At 33.7% G+C, this 22,900-nt stretch overlaps 3 protein-coding genes and 1 pseudogene across 5 annotated transcripts in view; 2 read left to right on the forward strand and 2 right to left on the reverse strand.

The window, feature by feature from the left end:
- The first annotated feature begins 160 nt into the window (after positions 1-160).
- LOC111417173 (putative serine protease K12H4.7) lies at positions 161-5,090 on the forward strand. Its single transcript, XM_023049377.2, has 4 exons — positions 161-522; positions 575-756; positions 3,922-4,556; positions 4,607-5,090. The coding sequence occupies exons 1-4, from the start codon at positions 340-342 to the stop codon at positions 5,017-5,019; spliced, it is 1,413 nt and encodes a 470-aa protein (XP_022905145.2). The 5' UTR covers positions 161-339; the 3' UTR covers positions 5,020-5,090.
- Positions 5,091-7,252: 2,162 nt separating this feature from the next.
- Positions 7,253-8,819, reverse strand: LOC111417172 (aldehyde dehydrogenase family 3 member B1 pseudogene; annotated as a pseudogene).
- A 5,063-nt stretch (positions 8,820-13,882) lies between these two features.
- Positions 13,883-22,491, reverse strand: LOC111417147 (H/ACA ribonucleoprotein complex non-core subunit NAF1). 2 transcript variants are annotated; one of them, XM_023049342.2, is made up of 4 exons: positions 21,852-22,491; positions 21,606-21,796; positions 18,587-18,830; positions 13,883-18,356 (listed from the first exon to the last, which is right to left on the reverse strand). In XM_023049342.2, exons 1-4 carry the CDS (start codon positions 22,286-22,288, stop codon positions 17,594-17,596), a joined length of 1,635 nt encoding a protein of 544 aa, XP_022905110.2. In that variant the 5' UTR covers positions 22,289-22,491; the 3' UTR covers positions 13,883-17,593. The 2 variants fall into 2 exon arrangements, with proteins under 2 accessions (XP_022905110.2, XP_022905109.2); XM_023049341.2 differs by having other exon boundaries at positions 21,606-21,802.
- Positions 20,805-22,900, forward strand: part of LOC111416300 (necdin, MAGE family member) — a 107,827-nt gene continuing 105,731 nt past the window's right edge. Inside the window, exons 1-2 of one of the 2 annotated variants that reach the window (XM_071195804.1) lie at positions 20,805-20,873; positions 22,687-22,755. The gene's annotated coding sequence lies outside the window, so the exon portion shown is untranslated. The remainder of the gene's footprint in view (positions 20,874-22,686; positions 22,756-22,900) is intronic. The other variant, XM_071195805.1, reaches the window with a different exon arrangement.

Below are 22,900 nucleotides of genomic sequence, written 5' to 3' on the forward strand. Positions count from 1 at the left end.
CGGTATAATTTAATCCTATTTATCTCGCCCCTATTTACTTTTGATAGGTGATGATTAAAGAGAATTGAGATCAATCAACCTATTTGAACTTATTAGGAGAATTAAAAAATATTAGGCGATAAAATAGATTACTGTAATAATTTAACTCAATATCTTATCAAATAAATTAAAATACCCATTTGTCTAACTTGGCTAATTAATTATTTGACCTCGATTTTACAACAATCTTATCATTCAAAATTATAAATAGTAATCTTATCCTAAATTAAAAAAACCAAAGGAATAAATAACACCTTGCATTCTGTTGAAATCATTTGAGGATTACGAATTATAATCAAAATGTACTTAAATTTGTTTTTGGTGATTTTTGTGTTAACCCAAGTAAAAAGTGATTTGATTTTAAAAAAACACGGCCCACCGGATGTTGATGCACCCAAATTAAGAGTGGATCCTCCTACTTGGGGAACCATTCAACAAAGAGTCGATCATTTCAATCCTAAGGATGCAAGAAAATGGGAAATGGTAAGTAATTTTAGATTTGAGAAGAAAAATAATTTTTTTTAATCTGTTTTAGAGATATCTAGAAAGTGGACAATTTTTTGAAGAAAATGGCCCTATGTTTATTTATTTAGGCGGGGAGTGGAGTATTAATATGGGGTCTATAATGTCCGGACAAATTGTTGATATGGCACTAGAGCATCGTGGTTATTTATTTTATACGGAACATCGATATTATGGACAAAGTTTTCCTACAGAGTAATTATTTAACAAAGTATTAATTTTTATGCAATCGATACTAAAATTTTCTATCCTCACAATTCCTCTTTTTTCATCGTTGGGTCATTCCCCGAAGATTGAAGATATCAAAATGATCTATAGTTTATGAGATAAATTGATTTCATATCAACTGCTGATAAAGTCCAATATAGATAATGATTATTTATTCAAATACTGAAATGGATCTTTTTGGATTAAGCTACTCTATGGAGTTGAAATTGTCTCCTGAACCACTTGGCACTCAACAAGGAGAATTAAGGAGTGTTTCTCTTGTGATAAAAATGGTTCTTTGATGCTTAATACTTGATGATCTTATCTTGATGAGCAAACGATAATACTTGTTGAGAATGTGAGAGAGCAATTGCCACATGGATCTATTGTTTGTGCTAAATTATGCTTATATTAAATGCCAACGATAGCAATGTGTTGATATTTGGAGTAATGGAAAGATATTGAATCTGCATTAAATGGATAGTAGTTCTATTTGAACCTTACACAAATACATAAAACACACTACAGTTGTTTTTTTACAACTGTCAAAACACACCAAGAATGTCTTGTTACCTTAGAGACTTTGGTAATGGCATTACTATCTGAGAACACGCAAAGTCCTTTTATAAGGCTAATGTTCATAATTATTTACTAACAGAAATATTTTGCACGATCATAGGCACGATTAGTTACGTTAACGAATAAACCCGGAGTGATGGCAATGCTCCAATCAACCCACACATTACATTATCTGTCAAGAGTGTAATCTAATCTTCCACGTACACACCATCAGAAAGTTTCATCCACATCCAACACCTCACTCAATTACCGATAGGTGGTTCTATTCATATTAGATATCTACAAGATCCGTATCAATTTAGAGGCCTATATATGAGGCCTGATTGATACACCACTTGTCTCTGCTATAAAAAGCCCTCTAATATCGAGAAATAGCCGATATTCAAATGTTTTTTAAATGCACTATCACTACAACATTTAACATCACTACTTAAAATCGTACTCCCCATGACACTGATTCTTACGAATCAATTGTTTTTGTGCGTTTTGGCACTCTTGCTTTCCTTCAGTCATAACATTACAGTTTTTACTTCGCCTTTTGCAACATTCTTTTGACTGTTGCTTCATTTTCCCGAGTTCTTCCAATAATCTTATTCATCTCTCTCTTTGATATTACTCTTGATAACTTTCTCGAGAAACCATCTTGACGCAACACCAGATTTTCGGCTTTGAATACCCCTGAAGATGTTATTTATATGTAATATTATAGTAAATCAATTCCACTATTATTTCTTATCAAGTTGTTGATTCACGATTATTTCTGATAGTTTAATGTTAGTTAAGATTTGCTACTCTTTGAAAAAGTGTTAGAAACATCAAAAAACTTTTTAATATAAATACCCTACTAAATACAACTTGAATTTCTTCAAATTTTAGGTTGAGCAGAATTTCTGATTAATTTATTTTTTTATGCATCGTATTTCTCATCATCTCCACTAGCAAATGTGGAAAGAAAATTATTTTTGCCATCTTTAACTTTCATGAAAAATTGATTTTTCAACAGAAGATTTCATCAGAATCGAACTCTTAATCCTCTACGTATTGATCTGGAGTTGATTTCATCACCTAATAAATGAGATGACTAATAATAACAATCCATTCCTCATTCCAACTCCCTTATTTAATTAAGGCAAAATGTTTTTCCTGGACGATTAAGATAGTTTAATACACTGTTGGACATAATTCACGAGCACACCATATATAATCTGAACGCGTGAAGATAAATCCATGATATTTGCGGAGCACAAAGGTTTACTGTAGACGAGTTTATTCATCGAGTTTCGAGTTGTTCCGTCGCGGCATTGTTGACTGAGCCGCTCTTCCAAGTGGAACATTTCGTCGCTATGGAGACCAAAGTGGATGGAAAATGCCGGTCGTTTTTAGTGTGGTGTGAACCACATTGTTATCGTACTCTGTGCGCAATGGATGGGCGATCGCGTTACTTAAGCGAGTTTGAGCGAGGAATGTTAGAGCGTATGCACATTGAGGGTGTATCGTTCCGTGAAATTGCGCGTCGTCTCGACCGGTCGTTATCGGCAGTGCAACGGGCATGGCGAGAATGGTCTGAGGTAGGACATAGGTACCTTCAGCCGCGGCCGGGATTGCCCTGCGTGATCCCAGCACACGAGGATCGCGCTCTTGTGCTCAGCGCTTTAGCGTCGTGTGAGTCCTCCTCAAGGCAACTTGGAGCTGTTTGGCCACCGGCAGGGGAAGGCGCACTCACTACGCGAACTGTACGGCGGCGTTTGGTAGATAGTGGACTGGGCGTGCGTCGTGCGAAACAGCGGATTCCAGTAATATCCGAGCACCGCAGCATACGTCACGAGTGGGTCAACGCTAGGCATTAGTGGGTTGCCGAGTAGAGGGACATTTTGTTTGAGCAGTGCGTGCAAGAATGCCCTATCCACCGACAACCGAGCATTATGGTTTGGGGTGCTATTACACATGGTGGATGTACACGTCTGCTGCGTGTATAGCAGACCATGACGGGTCAACGATACGTAGATGAGGTGCTACGGTCCGTTGTGCTTCCCTACGTTCGGCGGCTCCCAGGTCTGCTATACATGCACGACAACGTACGACAGCACATCGGGCGTGTTGTACAGACCTTTGTGGAAGAGCACCGTATACGAATGCTTCCATGGCTAGCTCGGTTTCCGCATCTGAATCCGATCAAACATGTTTGGGAAATGACTGGTCGGAGACTTCTACGTTATCCGGCTTCCTCGGCTAACGTTGAGGAGCTATGGAGGCGAGTTGAGGTGGCATGGTTGGCCATCCCTCTTGCTACAATACAGCGACTTATAGACTCCATGCCACGTCGTGTAGCGATGGTACGCGGAGCTCACGGGGGATACTCTCGCTATTGATGTTTCTCCTCCCAGCAGAGTTGTGCCGCTCTTCATGTAAGAGTAAGTACACTACTCTAGTACTACTTCCATACCAAATTTTATTGCGCTAGACACACGCGTTCAGATTATACAGGGTGTGCTCGTGAATTATTTCCAACAGTGTAATTAAGATTTTAGTATCGATTTAAAACAAAATTTGAATTAATTTAAATTATTTTTAAAGAGATCTATCTCCCGAAAACCTGCAATATCTCAACGTCGACCAAGCATTAGCTGATGTAGTCTACTTCATCAACTACAAAAAAGAAACAATTCCTGGCTTAAAATCTAGCAAAGTCGTTGTAGTTGGAGGTTCATACTCAGCATCCATGGCTACATGGTTACGTCTTAAATATCCCCACGCCATCGACATCGCATACGCTTCAAGCGGCCCATTAAGAGCCGTCGCAGATTTCCACGAATACTATGAAGTCATTAACGATAATATTAAATTAGTTAACTCGGAGTGTTTACAAACGATTAATGATGGTACTAATTTAATGGAAAAAGAAATGGAAACTGAGGATGGTTTAAAAAGTTTAAGCGAACGATTAGGGATGTGCAACACTTTGAAAAATGAGGAACCCCACCGCTCGTTTTTCTTCAATATGATTATCGCTGAAACTTTTGCGGGGTTGGTTCAATACGCTGGACAATATTCCATTCAAAATGATTGCGATAAATTGATGGGATTTGATGGGGATGCTTTAAATAAATTAATTGGGTACATTAAGGATAATTATAAGGATGTTTCTTGTATTGGGGATTACGACGAATTTATTGAAACTTATTCCTCCCATGAAACATCAAACGATATTTGTAAGAAACTTTAATTTTGTTGTTTTAGATGATTCAGATTATTTTTTTAGATCGCCAATGGATTTATCAAACTTGCACTGAATATGGGTATTTCCAAACGACCACATCTCAATATCAACCTTTCGGGGATACTTTCCCTTTAAACTTTTTCGTTGATATGTGCCCAACTTTATTTGGGGAAAGGTTTAACGAGACTGTTTTAAATACTGCCGTAAGAAGAACAAATTTGTTTTATGGCTCAATTGAACCTGAGATTACCAAGTTAATTTCGGTGCATGGTTCCGTTGATCCTTGGCACCCACTCGGAATTTTGAGCGATTTGAGTCCTTTAGCTCCCGCTATTTTTATTGAGGGTAGTTCTCATTGCGCCGATTTAAAATCGGTGTCTGAGTATGATATTCCAGCTTTGAGGGAGGCTAAAATAAGGATTAAGGGGATTATTGCTGAATGGTTAAAAGAATAAAAAGTTAAATTTTGAATGAATCATCATAAATTAATTGATGAATTGAGTTGTTAATAAATTATACAAAATGACTTTGCTTATTTATTTATAATAATTTTAATCGTTAATTTTTAACGCAAAAATGTTATTTATTTCTAAACTGCTTTATTATTTAAAACGTACCATGACCTTCATTAAATAAGTCGTTTTTACTTAATTAATGGCAGTACTAGTTCTTAAAATAAAGTATTAGCTCAAAGTGATGACGAAGAAATAGTATATACAGGTGGTCCATTTAACGTGATGTATGCATGATGACAGTTGATCCTTGCATGTCTAAACTCACTATATACAAGGTGAGTTTTTTCCATGTTTAGTATATGAAAACTAGCGGAGATAGAGAGACGATTAAATAGGGAAAGAATTGCAGTTTCATGAACTCAATTTAATGAGCTTTTTGTTTTTTGGATAAAATGCATGGCTAACTAGATATCTCGAAAAAACAGTTTTTTTGTTATATCGTTAGATACCGTTATTATTGATTTTAGGAAAAATTTGTAGAGTATTCCATGTTTAATTAATTTAAAATGCAATACAAGCTGCAGAACAATATTTTGATCGTCGCCAGCCTTCTCTACCTACTTTTAAGAGGGTCTATGATAATTTGGGCAAGTATGGTTCTTTCTGTAAACAAAGTAAGGATACAAGACAGAAGTAAATGTATTAGCACGAATCCATCAAGATGCATCGATTTCAATGCAAGTTGCATTTGAAGCAGGCACGTCACAACGTACTGTAGTAGTATAGTAATGAGAGTTCTGGCGCAGGATTATGGATTATGTGACGTCACGCTCCAATGTTATAAGATAGGGAAAGTGACCAACTTAAATCTGGAGGGCAAAAAAGTAACTAGATATAGGTTGACTTTTAGTGACCAACCTAAATCTGGGGGAGTGAAAAAAGTAACTAGATTTAGGTTGGTATTAAGTAACGTAAGAGAACTAAAAACATAGATTTCATTAAAATGGCAGTTTCACAAACACTACCCTCAGATGACTACAATAAGCGTGTAGAATATTGTACGTGGTTTATTAACATGTGTGAAGTTGATCATAGCTTGCATTAAAGTTTTGTGGACAGATTTGTGAACAGAACATTTATGGATGCAGGAAAATCCGCACCAAAGTACATTCTAGTACTAGGTTTAGTGTTAGTTCTAGTTTTAGCTCAACCCAACCCTTGAACTAGAATCATTCGGGTTTAGCCGAACGTCTTTTAAGACGGCTAAACCCGAGTTTGCAAATTTAGAGCTAAGGAAGTGACTTGTACAAGCGCGTAATTTTTGTTGTTACTGCCAAATTCGAATTGTGTGTACTCATCGTGTTCCTTAGGTCATTTTGAACATCTTAGGAACAAAAAAATTTTTTTATATTTAAATTTGCAAATTTAGAGCTAAGGAAATGACTTTTACAAGCTCGTAATTGTTTTTGTTACTGCCAAATTCGAATTGTGTGTACTCATCGTGTTCCTTAGGTCATTTTGAACATCTTAGGAACAAAAAAATTTTTTTATATTTAAATTTGCAAATTTAGAGCTAAGGAAATGACTTTTACAAGCTCGTAATTGTTTTTGTTACTGCCAAATTCGAATTGTGTGTACTCATCGTGTTCCTTAGGTCATTTTGAACATCTTAGGAACAAAAAAATTTTTTTATATTTAAATTTGCAAATTTAGAGCTAAGGAAATTACTTTTACAAGCGCGTAATTTTTGTTGTTACTGCCAAATTTGAATTGTGTGTACTCATCGTGTTCCTTAGGTCATTTTGAACATCTTAAGAACAAAAAAAAAATAATATAAAGCTAAAATAACTTTGGGCATGCGTCTGAAGAAGCACGAACCCCGAAACTTTTTAGTTTTCTCTTTTATATAAATTTTGAACTTCAATATCAATGCTTATGGTGTCTTCCCCAGCCCATTGGTAGGACATTAGATAGTTTTGAGCATATTGCTTAACCTTATTAATGATAGTTTTAGAGTTAGAGTTGTGCTTATCGCAATTTTTTCTTAATCGATTTTGGATGGAAATTAACTTATAAAAAAAGTCACCTTTTTAATTTTTGCATATCAATTTTGTTTTTGAATTATAATCTTTTTAAATTAAACGACATCTGGTTTGGCAAAGTTAACAATTAATCGATTTGTTTATTAAGAGACTTTTTAATGGGAAAAGATTTATGTTATTAAAAAGATTAATAATAATTAAAAAATCTTTATTAAAATAAAATTTAATTCTATTTAAGTAAAATTCCAACAATAGGAATAATGAATCCCATTAAAAACACTAAAATATACTTAACAAAATCAAAATTTAAATCAAAATTACTTTTCTCGATCCCCATTTTAAGTTTATCCGTTTTACTTTTTGAATAAGGGGGGTATCTTATAGACATCACTTTTTCTCCGAACGTTCCTAAATTCTTCACCAAAATGCTTTTCTTATGCACGAAAGTATCGAAGCTTGATTTTCCGTGGTATCTTCCCATTCCACTGGCTCCAACCCCGCCGAAAGGAAGTCCTGGGGTTGCCATATGCATCAAAGTATCATTAACACAAACTCCTCCGGAAGAAGTATTTTGGAGGAAATCATCGATGGTTGAGCGATCGTTTGAAAAAATGTATAAAGCTAAAGGCTTTTCGCCTTTCCTAATAAACTCGATTGCTTCCTTTTGATTATTTACGTTTAAAATAGGGAGAATTGGCCCGAAAATTTCCTCTTGCATGATAGGATCTGATGGGGTGATATTAACGAGGATTGTTGGTTCGATGAATTTATCTTCGGGGTCGGTTTTTCCCCCGATAGCAACGTTTCCATCTTTTAAGTATTTTGTGATTCTTTTGAAGTGGTTATCGGTGACGATTCGGCAGAAATCTTCCGATTTTTGGGGGTTATCCCCGTACCATTCCTTCAAAATTTTTTTCGATTTTTCTATAAATTTTTCTTGAGTGTTTTTGGTACACAAAATATAATCTGGGGCTATACAAGTTTGTCCCGCATTCACACATTTCCCCCAAAGAATTCTTCGCGCCGCCACATCCATATTAACAGTTTCGTCTATGTAAAGGGGGCTTTTTCCTCCTAATTCTAACGTGACGGGGGTTAAATTTTTCGTGGCCGCGGCATGAACGATTTTGCCAACTTGCGTACTTCCGGTGAAAAAAATGTAATCGAATTTTTGTTGTAGAAGTTGCGTTGTTTCGGGGACTCCGCCACACACAACTTGGTAACACTCGTTATCTAAGTATTTGGGTAAAATTTTTTCGATGAAACGAGCGGTTGCTGGGGCAATTTCGGATGGTTTTATGATGACGCAATTTCCGGCGGCTATAGCCCCGGTTATGGGGATAAATGTTAAATTAATCGGGTAATTCCAAGCGCTTATCACCAAAACAACACCGTAAGGATCGTTATAAATAATCGCTTCATCCATTAAAGTAGCAACGGTTTTTTTCGGCTTTTCCGGTTCGGCCCATTTTCTTAAATTCTTTAATTGTTCTTGAATGTCGAGTTTCAACATTAAAATTTCCGTCAACAACGACTCACTTCTTGATTTATTTAGGTCCTTTTTTAAGACCTCGATCATTTCATCTTGGTTTTCTTCGCACATTTTTAACAGATTTTTAAGTTGACGTTCGCGAAATTCCAACGGGATCGTTCGCCCGGAATCGAAAGCTTTCCGAGCGATTTCCACGATTTTTTCCGGCGATTTCGAAGCCATTTTACTACAAAAACGTTAATGTTAATGATGAACTTTTAACTTTTTAGTGATATTTATAGCTATCGCGAAGCATGCGCGAACAAACACTTACTAATGTTAAAAAAAAACTTTATCGCGTGATAACGTTGATATCAAAATTGCTGTCTCATAATTTATCATTTTAATTTTGAGTGCAATTTTAAATAAATACTGTAAAATCTCGATATAACGCTCCATATAATGGACAAAATATTTTTAAGTTATACTATTAATATTATCTGTTTAATGGTTTACAATAATATACAGGTGCATAATAGACACCTGTATATTATTTCTTTATACAGGTGTCTTATAGTTTATATAGTTTATTTCTTATTTTAATTTTTTTTTTCTTTATTTTAATTATTAAATCTACCAATTCCGAAAACTGCGCGTATATTGAAATACAAGTTTCCGCTCAAATGCAGCACTTAACACGACTGTCAAATTTAAAAAAATCCAGTTTTTTCTGTCTCCTGTAAAATTTTCCGAAACGAGTTACGTGGTTTTCCTACTAAGCCGACGATATGGTGATTTACCGTTAGCAACAAAAATGTTTGGAGTCGGTATAAGTTCCGCCCATCTCTATGACGTCAAGGCTTAAGTTGTCTATTTTAAGTTGATTTCGAAAAGGCCTTAATTGTAGACATTAAATAAATAAGAACATGGGTCTACTTGAATCTAGTTTCCGCATATTTTAGTATATCATAGATAAAGTATATCAAAACCGTCCTAATAATTTAGCAGAGGGAATCCAAAAACCTTAAAATATACAGGTATTCCATTTAAAAAACACACTCACCATGTCGTAACTCAGACTACCGTCATCATATTTATTTTATTTAAAACTTTTTTTAATATAAGTTGAAGTGTAGACTGTAGAACCATTATTCCATACTTTTTGTACATCCTGTATAAAATCTCTTGTTGCAGTTTCCTTCTTTTCGTTTGTAATTCATCATCGCGTTCATTACTAACAAAACTGTCGCTGTTATCACTTTCGATTATTAATTAAAGTATCCTCTTCTTAATGCAACAAGCCGTTTTGAAAAATCGCTTTTAGTTTTTGAGTAATAAATTTTTGAAATGATCGAAAATTTTTTCGAATTTTGCAATTTTCGCCAATTGAGTTTTAAAAATTCGTATAAAATCCAAAGTGAAAATTTCCCAAAGTGTTAATAAGAGTGCCCTCTTTCCAATGAACCAATACGTTTTGAAAAATAACTTTTAGTTTTTGAGAAAACAATATTTGAAGTTTTCATAAAATTTTCGATTTTGCAATTTGTATCGATAATTTTCAAAATTCGCTATAAAATTCATTTCTTGAAGGATCCTTGTGGAAATATCACCAATTATTAATTAAAGTATCCTCTTTTTAATGCAATAAGCCGTTTTGAAAAATCGCTTTTAGTTTTTGAGTTTTGAATTTTTGAAATGATCGAAAAATTTTTCGAATTTTGCAATTTTCGCCGATTAAGTTTTAAAAATTCGTATAAAATCCACTTCTTGGAATATGAGTATGAAAATTTCCCAAAGTGTTAATAAGAATGCCCTCTTTCCAATGAACCAATATGTTTTGAAAAATAACTTTTAGTTTTTGAGAAAACAATATTCGAAGTTTTGATAAAATTTTCCATCTTGCAATTTGTATCGATAATTTTCAAAATTCGCTATAAAATTCATTTCTTAAAGGATCCTTGTGGAAATATCACCAATTATTAATTAAAGTATCCTCTTTTTAATGCAATAAGCCGTTTTGAAAAATCGCTTTTAGTTTTTGAGTAATAAATTTTTGAAATGATCGAAAAGAAGAAGAAAACAAATTTTATTCTGTACCCACTACATAGAAAAAAATAAGAATAACAATAAGAATATCTATATGTATATACAACAAAAATAAAAAAGTTAAGGGGTGAGAATAGGGCTACCGACCAAGGTCTTTCTGCCCGTGATTTTTGTAGTCGGCGGCTTGCTTCAGTCTTCTCTGACGGCCAGGAGTTTTTGGAAGAGAAGAGGTGGGTTGTTGCGAGGGTGGAGTAATCGAGGCGATATAAGCGTGTGTTGCAAGGCGTTGGTAGGAAAATTTAGAATGGATTTATCGGACAAAGATTGAAGACGGGTATGGATAGGGGGTATATCGGTAAGTTTTTATAGCAGATCATTGCTAGGGTTAAAGAGGGGATTACGGGGGTTCCTAATTCGGGTGATGGATCTTAGTGCAGATCTTTCCGCTACTTCCAGGTGGTACTTCGTTCTTCTTGGTGCGTTGCTTAGCAGTATTGATCCATATTCTATGATGGGCCTGCATATGGTCTTGTAGATGTGCGAGGCACATGAGGTAGAGATTCCGCGACCGCTGAACGAGAGAGATTTAAAGTGTTTGGCGCGTGTCTTTACTTTCATCTTCACCTTGGTTGCATGAGTGGAAAACTTAAGCGTTCTGTCAAGTGTTATGCCAAGATACTTGCAGGTTGGTGAGACGGAGATTGCCGTTGATTGGATTGTAATTGTGGGAGAGGGAGCGCGGGGTGAGAGGAATGGGACAAAAAATTGTGTTTTGGTGGGATTGAGTAAGATGCGCCATTTTCTGTACCAATTTTCCGTTTCGTTTATGAGCGTCTGCAACTTACGGACCGAGGAAGTGATATCCCTACTGTGCGAGACCAATGCTGTGTCGTCGGCGTAAAGAAGTGCGTATGCAGTGAGGTTAAAGGCGTCTGGGTTGTCGTTGTAAAGATAGTGACAGAATAGATTGTATAGAGCGGGAGAGATAGGCGAACCCTGAGGAAGGCCTTGCTGAGCGGAGAAGCTGTGGGAGAAGTGATTTTTCAACTTCACGATGGAGGAGCGATTCGACAGGAATTGGTTTATCAGGGTTAGAAGGTAGTATGGCGTTTTTAGCTTATCCAGTTTAAATAGCAATCCTTTGTGCCACACGGAGTCAAAGGCCTTTCGGACGTCCAGAAAGACTGCTGCAGATTTCAGTTTTACAAAACGTGCCGCCTGGAAGTTGGAAACCAGAATAGTTAGTGGCTGGGACGTTGATTTGCCGGATTGGAAGCCAAATTGGTAAGGAGCGGCCAGGAGCTTGTTCTTCAAGTGCGTCTCGAAGAGTTTTCCAATTACGGGGAGCAGTGAGATGGGGCGATAGTTTGCTGGATCAGATAGAGAGGAATCCTTCTTGGGAATACAAGTAATAATTGACGTCTTCCAGTCGCGCGGGAAATGCTGAGTCGTAAGGCAAAAGTTGATTATTTTTCTGATAAAGCCATGGATGTTAAGATCTAGACTTCTAAGCAGTTTCCTTGTGATGTTATCATAGCCGGGAGCGGTATCTTTTCCCTGTCCAAGAAGAGTAAAATATTCGTCTTCCAACATGAGAGCATCTTCGGGTGTCTCGAACGGTGTCAAAAATGCGGATTCGTACCAATTATCTATAATGCTTTTGTTGTGGGAACAAAACGAAACATCCTCGGTAAAGGTGAATACACCTTCTAGGTAGTCAGCGTGTATGTTGACAATCTCTTCAGGGTTGGAGTGCACACCGCCATCGGTAGGATCAATGAGCTCCTCCGTTCCAGGTGTCTGTATTGCTGAATTAGTTTCTGTATCTTTTTATTGAACTCATTAAACTTCTTTTTCAACTCAGGCACTTCATATACCCTGAAGTCTCGATATAGGCGTCTTTTCTCTTTGATGAGTCTGATAATAAATGGAGGTAGCGGAAAACTGTAGTATTTGGTGGTTCTGGATGGGCTCGCTTTGTCTATCGACTCCTTAAGACATTTGTTAAACCTTGAAATCGTGTCAACTGTGATTGTCTGCTGTGTTTTTATGAAGTCTTTCATTATTGAGTTAACTGTCTCCATGTTGCAAAGCTTATAGTTTTTAATTAAAGTCGGAACAGGTTTAGGTACGTTGGTTGTGACGTTGACATAAACTAAAATGCCCAAGTGATCGGAGCATAAATCCGGAACAACTTCTACCTGTGTAATTAGACCGCGGATGTTTCTTGTGCAGAACAGTAGATCAGGAGTAGAGTTCGGATTGTTTTCCATAACGTACGTGGGAGGAGTCGTGATTTGTACGAAATTGGACATATTCAGGAAATGTCTTATGTGTTTCCTTTTGGTTGGATTCGGATTGAAGTCACCAATTATGAGACATTTGTCATGCAGTGAGGCCATGTTAAATATGGATTCTTCAATTTTACTAAACGGGTGGATATAAATTAAGAAAACATGTATTAAGTCTGTCCCGATAGTGATACAAAAATGAAGTGCATTATTTAATGGAGAGTTGATTGCGGGGGGGGTGGATTTTCCCAATTGTATCGATATTATTTAATAATCGAAAATTTTTTCAAATTTTGTAATTTTCGCCAATTAAGTTTTAAACCTTCTTATAAAATCCACTTCTTGGAATATGAAAATTTCCCAAAATGTTAATAAAAGTGTCCTCTTTCCAATGAACCAATACGTTTTTAAAAATAACTTTTAGTTTTTGAGAAAACAACATTTGAAGTTTTGATAAAATTTTCAATGTTGCAATTTTCAAAATTCGCTATAAAATTCATTTCTTGACGGATCCTTGTGGAACTATCATCAATTATTAATTAAAGTATCCTCTTCTTAATGCAACAAGCCGTTTTGAAAAGTCGCTTTTAGTTTTTGAGAAATCAATTTTGGAAATGATCGAATTTTGCAATTTACGCCGATTAAACTTTAATAATTCGTATAAAATCCACTTCTTGGAAAATGAGTATGAAAATTTCCCAAAGTGTTAATAAAAGTGTCCTCTTTCCAATGAACCAACACATTTTGAAAAATAACTTTTAGTTTTTGAGAAAACAATATTTGAAGTTTTGATAAAATTTTCAATGTTGCAATTTTCATCGATAATTTTCAAAATTCGCTATAAAATTTATTTCTTGAACGATCCTTGTGGAAATATCACCAATTATTAATTAAAGTATCCTCTTTTTAAATGCAAAAAGCCGTTTTGATAAATCGCTTTTAATTTTTGAGAAATAATGTTTTGAAATTATCGGTTTTTAATTTAAGGTTTTTGGATAAAAATATAAATGATATATTTTTGTGTAAAATATTTATTGCAATAATAATGTAATATGGTAACAAAATATCGTAAGGAAAGAGCAATAATACGGATATATAAAAGTAGTCGTTTGGGTTTTTTTTAGGAGGGGAAGGGGGATCGTCGTTCGAAAAAAACTCCTCTGCCACCACCGTTATTACCATTATTTTTTATACAATTCTTATCGTAATATCTTTGTATGTATATAACCTGGAGACATTGAGAGAGGTTTTATAACAGGAAATATATAGTATAGTATATATCGAAAAGTGTCTATACAAAATTACACGTTCACAGCTAAGACGAAACCTCGTAATTGAGGAAACACAGATAGAAAAAACCTCTAAAGAGAAAGACAAACGTTATACTCACTAGTGCAACGTTTTTTTATTAATATTGTTTTAAATTTACCGATTTGTTTTTATTTTATTTTGTTTGATTAGGCCTGTATGGAGTAATAATATTGAGGTTCTCTTTATTATTAATTTAAATTTAAACAATTTAAGATTTCTTTTAAAGGGGAATGTGTGAAATTTATAGAATACGAATCTAAAGTGAAAATTGCACTAAAATATTATTTAATTATGGTAATAAACATAAATATAGAAAAACCCCCCTTTCTTAGTAAACATTTACTTTACGCAAAATCGTGAGATATATTCTTTAAAAATGCAACAAATCTATAAACTTTCACAACAGCGTACATCTCTAAAACTTATCTCAAATTTCTTTTTGTCTATTCAGACTAGAATACCTTCTTACAAAAATCACCTTTTGAAAATTTTCCTTTTTAAATCATTTTTTTTCCCATTTCTTTCCTCCAACATCTGTTGTTGCTGTAAGACAGTGATATGGTCTAAAAAAACCTGCAAAAATCTGCTGTACCAAATTAGAGTACAGAAGAGACAGTTCGGTTTTATTTTTTAATATTATTTTTTTTTGATGTTCCGAATTGAGTATACCACTAATTTACACAGCAAAAGCTTTTTATCACACGTAGGTATATGAAAAGAAATATTATCATCGTACAATCGACTCATGGATTTTAATTTACTTTAAATGATGATATCATGATGAGCGATCTTTCCATGATTCGTTTTTATAACAGAAGTTTACGTCCACCCAGAGCACAAATATCAAATACAACAACAAATATTCAGGGCTATTTATGACGTTTTTGTACAGTGTTATTAAGTTTTTATATATACATGCACAGTCAAACCTCGATATAACGGGCTAATACGAAACTGTTTGAATGAATCATTTTAATGCACACATATTCGTGTTCCTTAGGTCGTTTTGAACATCTTTGGAACAAAAAAATTTTTTAAAATTAAAATTTGCAAATTTAGAGCTAAGGAAATGACTTTTGCAAGCGTGTAATTTTTTTTGTCACTGCTAAATTTAAATTGTGTGTACTCCTCGTGTTCCTGAGGTCATTTTGAACATCTTAGGAGCATAAAAAATTTTAAAAATTAAAATTTGCAAATTTATAGCTAAGGAAATGACTTTTGCAAGCGCGTAATTTCTTTTGTTAGTGCCAAATTTGAATTGTGTGTACTCATCGTGTTCCTTAAGTCATTTTGAACATCTTAGAAACAAAACAAAATTTTAAAAATTAAAATTTGCAAATTTATAGCTAAGGAAATGACTTTTGCAAGCGCGTAATTTCTTTTGTTAGTGCCAAAGTTGAATTGTGTGTACTCATCGTGTTCCTTAAGTCATTTTGAACATCTTAGAAACAAAACAAAATTTTAAAAATTAAAATTTGCAAATTTATAGCTAAGGAAAGGACTTTTGCAAGCGCGTAATTTCTTTTGTTAGTGCCAAATTTGAATTGTGTGTACTCATCGTGTTCCTTAGGTAATTTTGAACATCTTAGAAACAAAAAAAATTTTAAAAATTAAAATTTGCAAATTTATAGCAAAGGAAATGACTTTTGCAAGCGCGTAATTTCTTTTGTTAGTGCCAAAGTTGAATTGTGTGTACTCATCGTGTTCCTTAGGTCATTTTGAACATCTTAGAAACAAAAAAGATTAAAAAAATTAAAATTTGCAAATTTATAGCTAAGGAAATGACTTTTGCAAGCGCGTAATTTCTTTTGTTAGTGCCAAATTTGAATTGTGTGTACTCATCGTGTTTCTTAAGTCATTTTGAACATCTTAGAAACAAAACAAAATTTTAAAAATTAGAATTTGCATATTTAGAGCTAAAGAAATGACTTTTACAAGCTCGTAATTGTTTTTGTTACTGCCAACTTTGAATTGTGTGTACTCATCGTGTTCCTTAGGTCATTTTGAACATCTTAGAAACAAAACAAAATTTTAAAAATTAAAATTTGCAAATTTATAGCTAAGGAAATGACTTTTGCAAGCGTGTAATTTTTTTTGTTATTGCTAAATTTAAATTGTGTGTACTCATCGTGTTCCTTAGGTCATTGTGAACATCTTAGGAACAAAAAAAATTTTTTAAAATTAAAATTTATATACTGCAATTCGCAATTTACAAATTCTGACAGCTATTTATGTCAAGAACGGTAGAATCTAGGCTTGCTACATACTTGGAATAGCTCGAAGGTCCGTTCGTGACGTCAGTGCTGAATAATAAGTAAAACTAACTTCAAGGGTTTTAATTGTTAATCAACGCTAGATTGTTGAACTAAAACTAGAACTAACCCAGAACCCAGAACTAGAATCATTTGGGTTTAGCCGTCTTAAAAGACGTTCGGCTGAACCCGAATGATTCTAGTTCTAGGTCTAGTGTTAGTTCTAGTTTCAGTTCAATGAAAAATATGCAACAAACTAACGTTAAATAATTATTAAAGCTAGAACTAGAAACATTCGGTTTTGAAATGTGCGTATTAACCATGTTACAAAGCATATTTTACATATTCTAGAAGCAAAAAAAAATTCAAAAATGAAAATTGTAAATTTAGAGTTAAGGAAATGACTTTTGCAAGCCCGTAATTTTTTTTGTTACTGCCAAATTTGAATTGTGTGTACTCATCGTGTTCCTTAGGTCATTTTGAACATCTTAGAAACAAAAAAAAATTAAAAAAAATTAAAATTTGCAATTTTAGAGCTAAGGAAATGGCTTTTACAAGCTCGTAATTTTTTTTGTTACTGCCAAATTTGAATTGTGTGTACTCATCGTGTTCCTTAGACCATTTTGAACATCTTAGGAACAAAAAAAAATAATATAAAGCCAAAATAACTTTAAAAAGCCGAAACTTTTTAGTTCTAGTGTTAGTTTAATGAAAAATATAAACGTCTTTTCTAATAAGGTCCGTTATATCGAGGTTTTAATATACTTTTATATAAATTTAGAACTTCAAACGGAAATTATACATGAATATGTTTATATTAATTTGCGCCTGGTTTAAAACTTATCAAAAATTCGTTGTATCCACTTTTAATCTTAAAAGTAGTAACTTAAAAAGAAAAGAACAAAAAATAGCCACCAAATTAAAGAGAAAAAAAACAAAATCTTATTCAACTAAATCATATTTATAACATAACTTTACAAATGAAGAAATTATACAAACGAAAGCACCTCATTTTGGAAAAATAAAAATGGTTTATCAAGGTACACCGTACAAAAACCTCTTAATACATCCCCCGCTTCATCTAAAAATAATACTGACCTAATAGTTTCACAATTATTAGAAATTAAATGTACATTCTCTCAAAGTAATAACCAAACCAATTTAGGTCCATGAATTTCGGGGGTAATACCCTCTTGGCGGTCTCACCTGGTGACTGGGTGGGGGCATACTATGTTGGTAACTCCAAACATTCGCAACCCCCGGGTTATAAAACGGTACAAAAGTCCCTCGAGGTCTTGGCAGTCCCATTTCCGTAGGGAACAATACTCTAGGTGCAAGACCTCGATGTTTTTGTTGCTCCAAAGTAGGTGGGGGAGCCATCACAGGTGGCATCGTTGGGGGCCTTATCGGAGAAGCCATTGTATGAGGTAAAGGAGGTGGTGGGACGCTCGGTACAAACGGAGCTACATTTTGCATTGGCGGCATCCCCCGTAAAACGGGAGCTGTTACATAAGGGGCCCCAACGGGATATTGGGGAAGTTGGACGAAAGGAGACGCTACGAAAGGGCCAAAGGAAGGCACATTGGGACCCACGGGGGGCGGGTGGGCGAAGCTGAAGACTGGGGGGGCCGTGGTTGTACCCGGCCGGAAATGGAAGCCCGGTTTATTGGTAACCGTCGCGCTCGGAGCGTGCCTTTTCGATGTTGGCTCAAAACTATCTCGAATCCTGTGTAAACGAGAATCAATGATATTCTTTACGTTCATATCCTTCTCAAATTCTTTGTGGCGTTCGATGCTGTTGCGTTTTCGGGTATCACCGCCTTTTCCACGACGGAATTTCCGTTCCTCTTCGTCATCGGAAAATTCGGCTAATTCAACGGGAACCTCGTTGTCCCCGGTCCAAGAAGCATCACTCCCTTTAGTTCTACAAAAAAAATAACAAAAAAAAGCTAATTTCTTTCAGTTTCTTTTTTGCGTTCTCATTCGTTTCTAACTCTTCAAATTAATCTCAATTTAATAAAATAAAAATTTAAATTCCCAAATAAACGAAAACAAACTCCATTCATTTAAATTTTCCTAATCTAATCAACGTCTGAAATGAGTTTTACGTAAAATAATTAAAAAGAATATTTTTTTTATAAAACGCGAACATACTGCATGAGTTTATCCAAGAAAACGTATTGGGTGTGTTGTGATTTCGGGGCTGAATACACAGGAAGACCTTTTTTAACATCTAAACTATCGATTTCTTCTCTGTTATTAAAACGAATCACATAAACTGGATGCGTTACGGGTCCCATTACATCGTAGACATAACCCAAAGGCTTTTTTCCGTTTTCCACGAAAAGTAATGTGTCCAAATCGTAAGCTGGCATGTTCGGGAGAGAATCCACTGTAACTATATTTTAAAAAGTTATTATTTATTCTTTAACCCTAGAAGGCTAAACTATCGTAAAAATTACCAGTTCAATAAAGATGAATAACAATTTAGCATTATCTAGTGCTTATTAGCACTACTTAACACTGTAACTAGAACTAACACTCGACCTAAAACTAGAATCATTCGGCTTTAAGCCGTTCGTCTTTCAAGACGGCTAAACCCGAATGTTTCTAGTTCTGGTTCTACTTCTAGTAATAAACTAGGGACTTTAAATATGTCCAAAAGTTTTCTAATGATCTCTATAATTATTAAATAGTGTTTAAACGCTTCCTAGAAAGTTATAAAGATTTCCAGGAGACTTTTAAAGATGTCCAAAAGTAACTAGAAACTTTCTAATGATTTTTCGCTCATCTCTCAAGACTGCTAAATCCGATTGTTTCTAGTTCTACTTCTAGTAATAAACTAGGGGACTTTAAATATGTGCAAAAGTGTCCAAAAGCTTTCTAATGGTCTCTATAATTATCAAATAGTGTTTAAACGCTTTCTAGAAAGTTATAAAGAATTCGAGAAGATTTTTAAAGATGCCCAGAAGTGCCTAGAAACTTTCTAATGATTTTTCGCTCGTCTCTTAAGACGGCTAAATCCGAATGTTTCTAATTCTACTTCTAGTAATAAACTAGGGGACTTTAAATATGTGCAAAAGTGTCCAAAAGCTTTCTAATGGTCTCTATAATTATCAAATAGTGTTTAAACGATTTCTAGACAGTTATAAAGATTTTTAAAGATGTCCAGAAGTGTCTAGAATCTTTCGAATGATTTTTCGCTCGTCTCTCAAGACGGCTAAACCCGAATGTTTCTAGTTCTACTTCTAGTAATAAACTAGGGGACTTTAATATGTCCAAAAGTGTCCAGAAGCTTTCTAATGATCTGTATAATTATCAAATAGTGTTTAAACACTTTCTAGACAGTTATAAAGATTTCCAGAAGATTTTTGAAGATGTCCAGAACAGAGATGTGCAGCGAATGGTTCACATAGTAAATCATATTTACTGATTCGTTGTTTAAGTGTTGCCTTCATTCGTCAATAGTTCCGTATAACGTATTGAAATTTAAAATTTTGCAAACTTCAGAATATTTTGAAAACGTTCTGGTCATTTTAGATAATATTGCACAAGTTTAAATAACTATAGACAAAAAAATTTTGTAAAGTTTTTCCCAATTTAGATAATTTTAGACACATTTTGACAATTACAGATATTTTTGTTCATGTTTAGCTAAGTTTAAATAATTTTACCTAATCCCATTATGAAAATTAAATTTTATATATATAGTTCGTTTTTCTTCTATAATACTTGTCAATTTAATTTTTTTAGGGTTTCTGTTGGTATTATCAGGACCCTTATAAAATTTATGTTGTTTTCCTGATTTTTAGTAACATTTTCAGTAACTAAATGTTGAAGTTAAAATACTAATACATTTTTAGATAAATACGATTTTAACGAAGAAATAATTATTTAAATAGAACAAAACACCTTTTCTAGGTAAATAAATGGCAAATAAACACCCCACAATATTTATTATGCACATTTTTTTTTTGAATAACGAAAGCTCAAACGTCAGTGTGACATATTTATTTCAAAACATGATAAAACAAAACTCCCTGTTAATTTTATCAACTTTACAATTTGGCAGATATTATAGAAAAAAATGAACTATACCTATTTCACAAATTGTCAAAATTTATTTTATTTTTGTTAAAAAAAAAGGAGAAAAAAACAAATTAGATTTCAAAAACAGCCCTTTTGACGTATGATGAATACGTTCTTAATTTAGGGTTTATTTAAAAAAAAACTTTTTTTATATGATTATTTATAATTAATGGTGAATTTAAGTTTGGATTAATTTATTTATAAGAAATTAAGCCATAAATAAGTTAAATTTAACAAAATTAATGTTTAGTAAATTTTTGAACGTATCCTTCTTTGTTTACAGCTGTCATTTATGGTTAAGTGTCAAGTTCGAGCTTAGATTAAAAGTACAATTTTAAGGATTAATTGATAGGTAGGAAATAATATAAACAATTTTTTAAGTAATTCATAAACATCATGAGTGACAAAATCGATAAAATGGTCAGAATTAAATTATTTTTCTTGGTAACAAATTAGATTTCAAAAACAGCCGTTTTGACATATGATGAATACGTTCTTAATTTAGGGTTTATTTAAAAAAAAAAACAAAACGTTTTTTTATATGATTATTTATAACTAATGGTGGATTTAAGTTTGGATTAATTTATTTATAAGAAATTAAGCCATAAATAAGTTAAATTGAAACAAAATTAATGTTTGGTAAATTTTTGAACGTATCCTTTGTTTACAGCTGTCATTTATTTAAACGTCAGTGTGACATATTTATTTCAAAACATGATAAAACAAAACTCCCTGTTAATTTTACCAACTTTACAACAATTTGGCAGTGCAATTTGGCTTTACATTGTCAAAATTTAGTTTATTTTTGTTAAAAAAAAGGATAAAAACGCGAATTCAAAAAATAGCATAAAAAGCACGTTTCATAAGACTTAAAGTACTCATTCAAAAACTTGTTTTTTAATAAACTATTTCAGTTTTGAACAAGTTTAGACAAGTTTAAACAATTTTAGATAAATTTTGCGCTTTTAAATAATTTTGAAATTGATATACATAGACTAATTGCATTCATTTAAAAGTATTTTTTATTAAATTCGTAAATTTTACGATAGTTTAGCTTTATAGGGTTAATATTTTAAGATCATACCTAATCGATCAATTATAGCTGCCACATTTCCCATATGAACACATTCTCCTTCAGGGACGTTTATATCAGTGTGGGATAAATCAGGAACCGGAGGTAAATCATCAATACTTAATTCACCTAATGTCCTTACTGTTTCTCGGACGGTCGTTTTCTCCACGAATTCAACGCTTTTAGCTGCACATTCATCATCACTACAACTAAAAATGTATTAATTTAAATAAAAATTATTTAATTAATTTAACTTACTTATCGGATAATCCAAGAGATTCATACGATTCGGAATCGGAGGAAGATTCGCTTTCGGAACTTTCATCGGTTCCGTAAACCAAAAGATTACACAGCGATGAATTCCCTCGAATAACATCACTTTTCTCGTTCTTTTCCTTTACACAGCCATTTGATGTGGAATTTTCATTCGCCGTATCCACATTATTGTCTTTGCAATTAGCACTAAACGTAGATGTCTCTGTGAGGGTATCATCAGAGGATTCCACCTCGGTACTATTCCCGTCCGAATCTTCCGTCGAACTTTTATCGCATTTTAAATCAACGGCGGAATCATCCGCTTTACTTTCTTTTTTAACGGGGGGATTTAATTCTTTAACGTTTCCTTCGGAATCGGACTCCTCAACGAGGCTCGTTTGCTCAATTTTTTTCGTAACCTCATCAGCGGAATCGCCCATTTTTTCGGAGCACACGTTGTTCGTGACGAACGCTTTTTAATGGGAGTGTTTCGATACGTGGAGGATGGGGTTTAATGGGTGTAGAGTTTAGCGTTAAGGGTAAAGGTGTTTTTACCTTTGAAATGAATTAAATTTGACGATATCTTGGGCACATGTTTGTTAGACTTCAAAAACAGCCATTTTGACATATGACGGATACGTTCTTAATCGTTCTTAATTTAGGGTTTATTTAAAAAAATGCTTTTTTTATATGATTATTTATAATTAATGGTGGATTTAAGTTTGGATTAATTAATTTATACGAAATTAAGCCATAGATAAATTTAATTTAAATAAAATGATGGTTAGTCAAAAAATCTATTAAACGATTTTTTGAACGTATCCCTTTTTGCTTACAGCTGTCATTTATGGTTAAGTGTCAAGTTCGAGCTTGGATTAAAAATACAATTTCAAGGATTAATTGATAGGTAAGAAACAATTTAAACAATTTTTTAAGTAATTCATAAACTTCATGAGTGACACCATCGGTAAAATGATCAGAATTTTATAATTTTTCTTGGTAACAAATTAGATTTCAAAAGCAGCCGTTTTGACGTATAATGAATACGTTCT

The sequence above is a fragment of the Onthophagus taurus genome, chromosome 5 (genome assembly GCF_036711975.1).
Source record: "Onthophagus taurus isolate NC chromosome 5, IU_Otau_3.0, whole genome shotgun sequence".
NCBI classification, from domain to species: domain Eukaryota; kingdom Metazoa; phylum Arthropoda; class Insecta; order Coleoptera; family Scarabaeidae; genus Onthophagus; species Onthophagus taurus.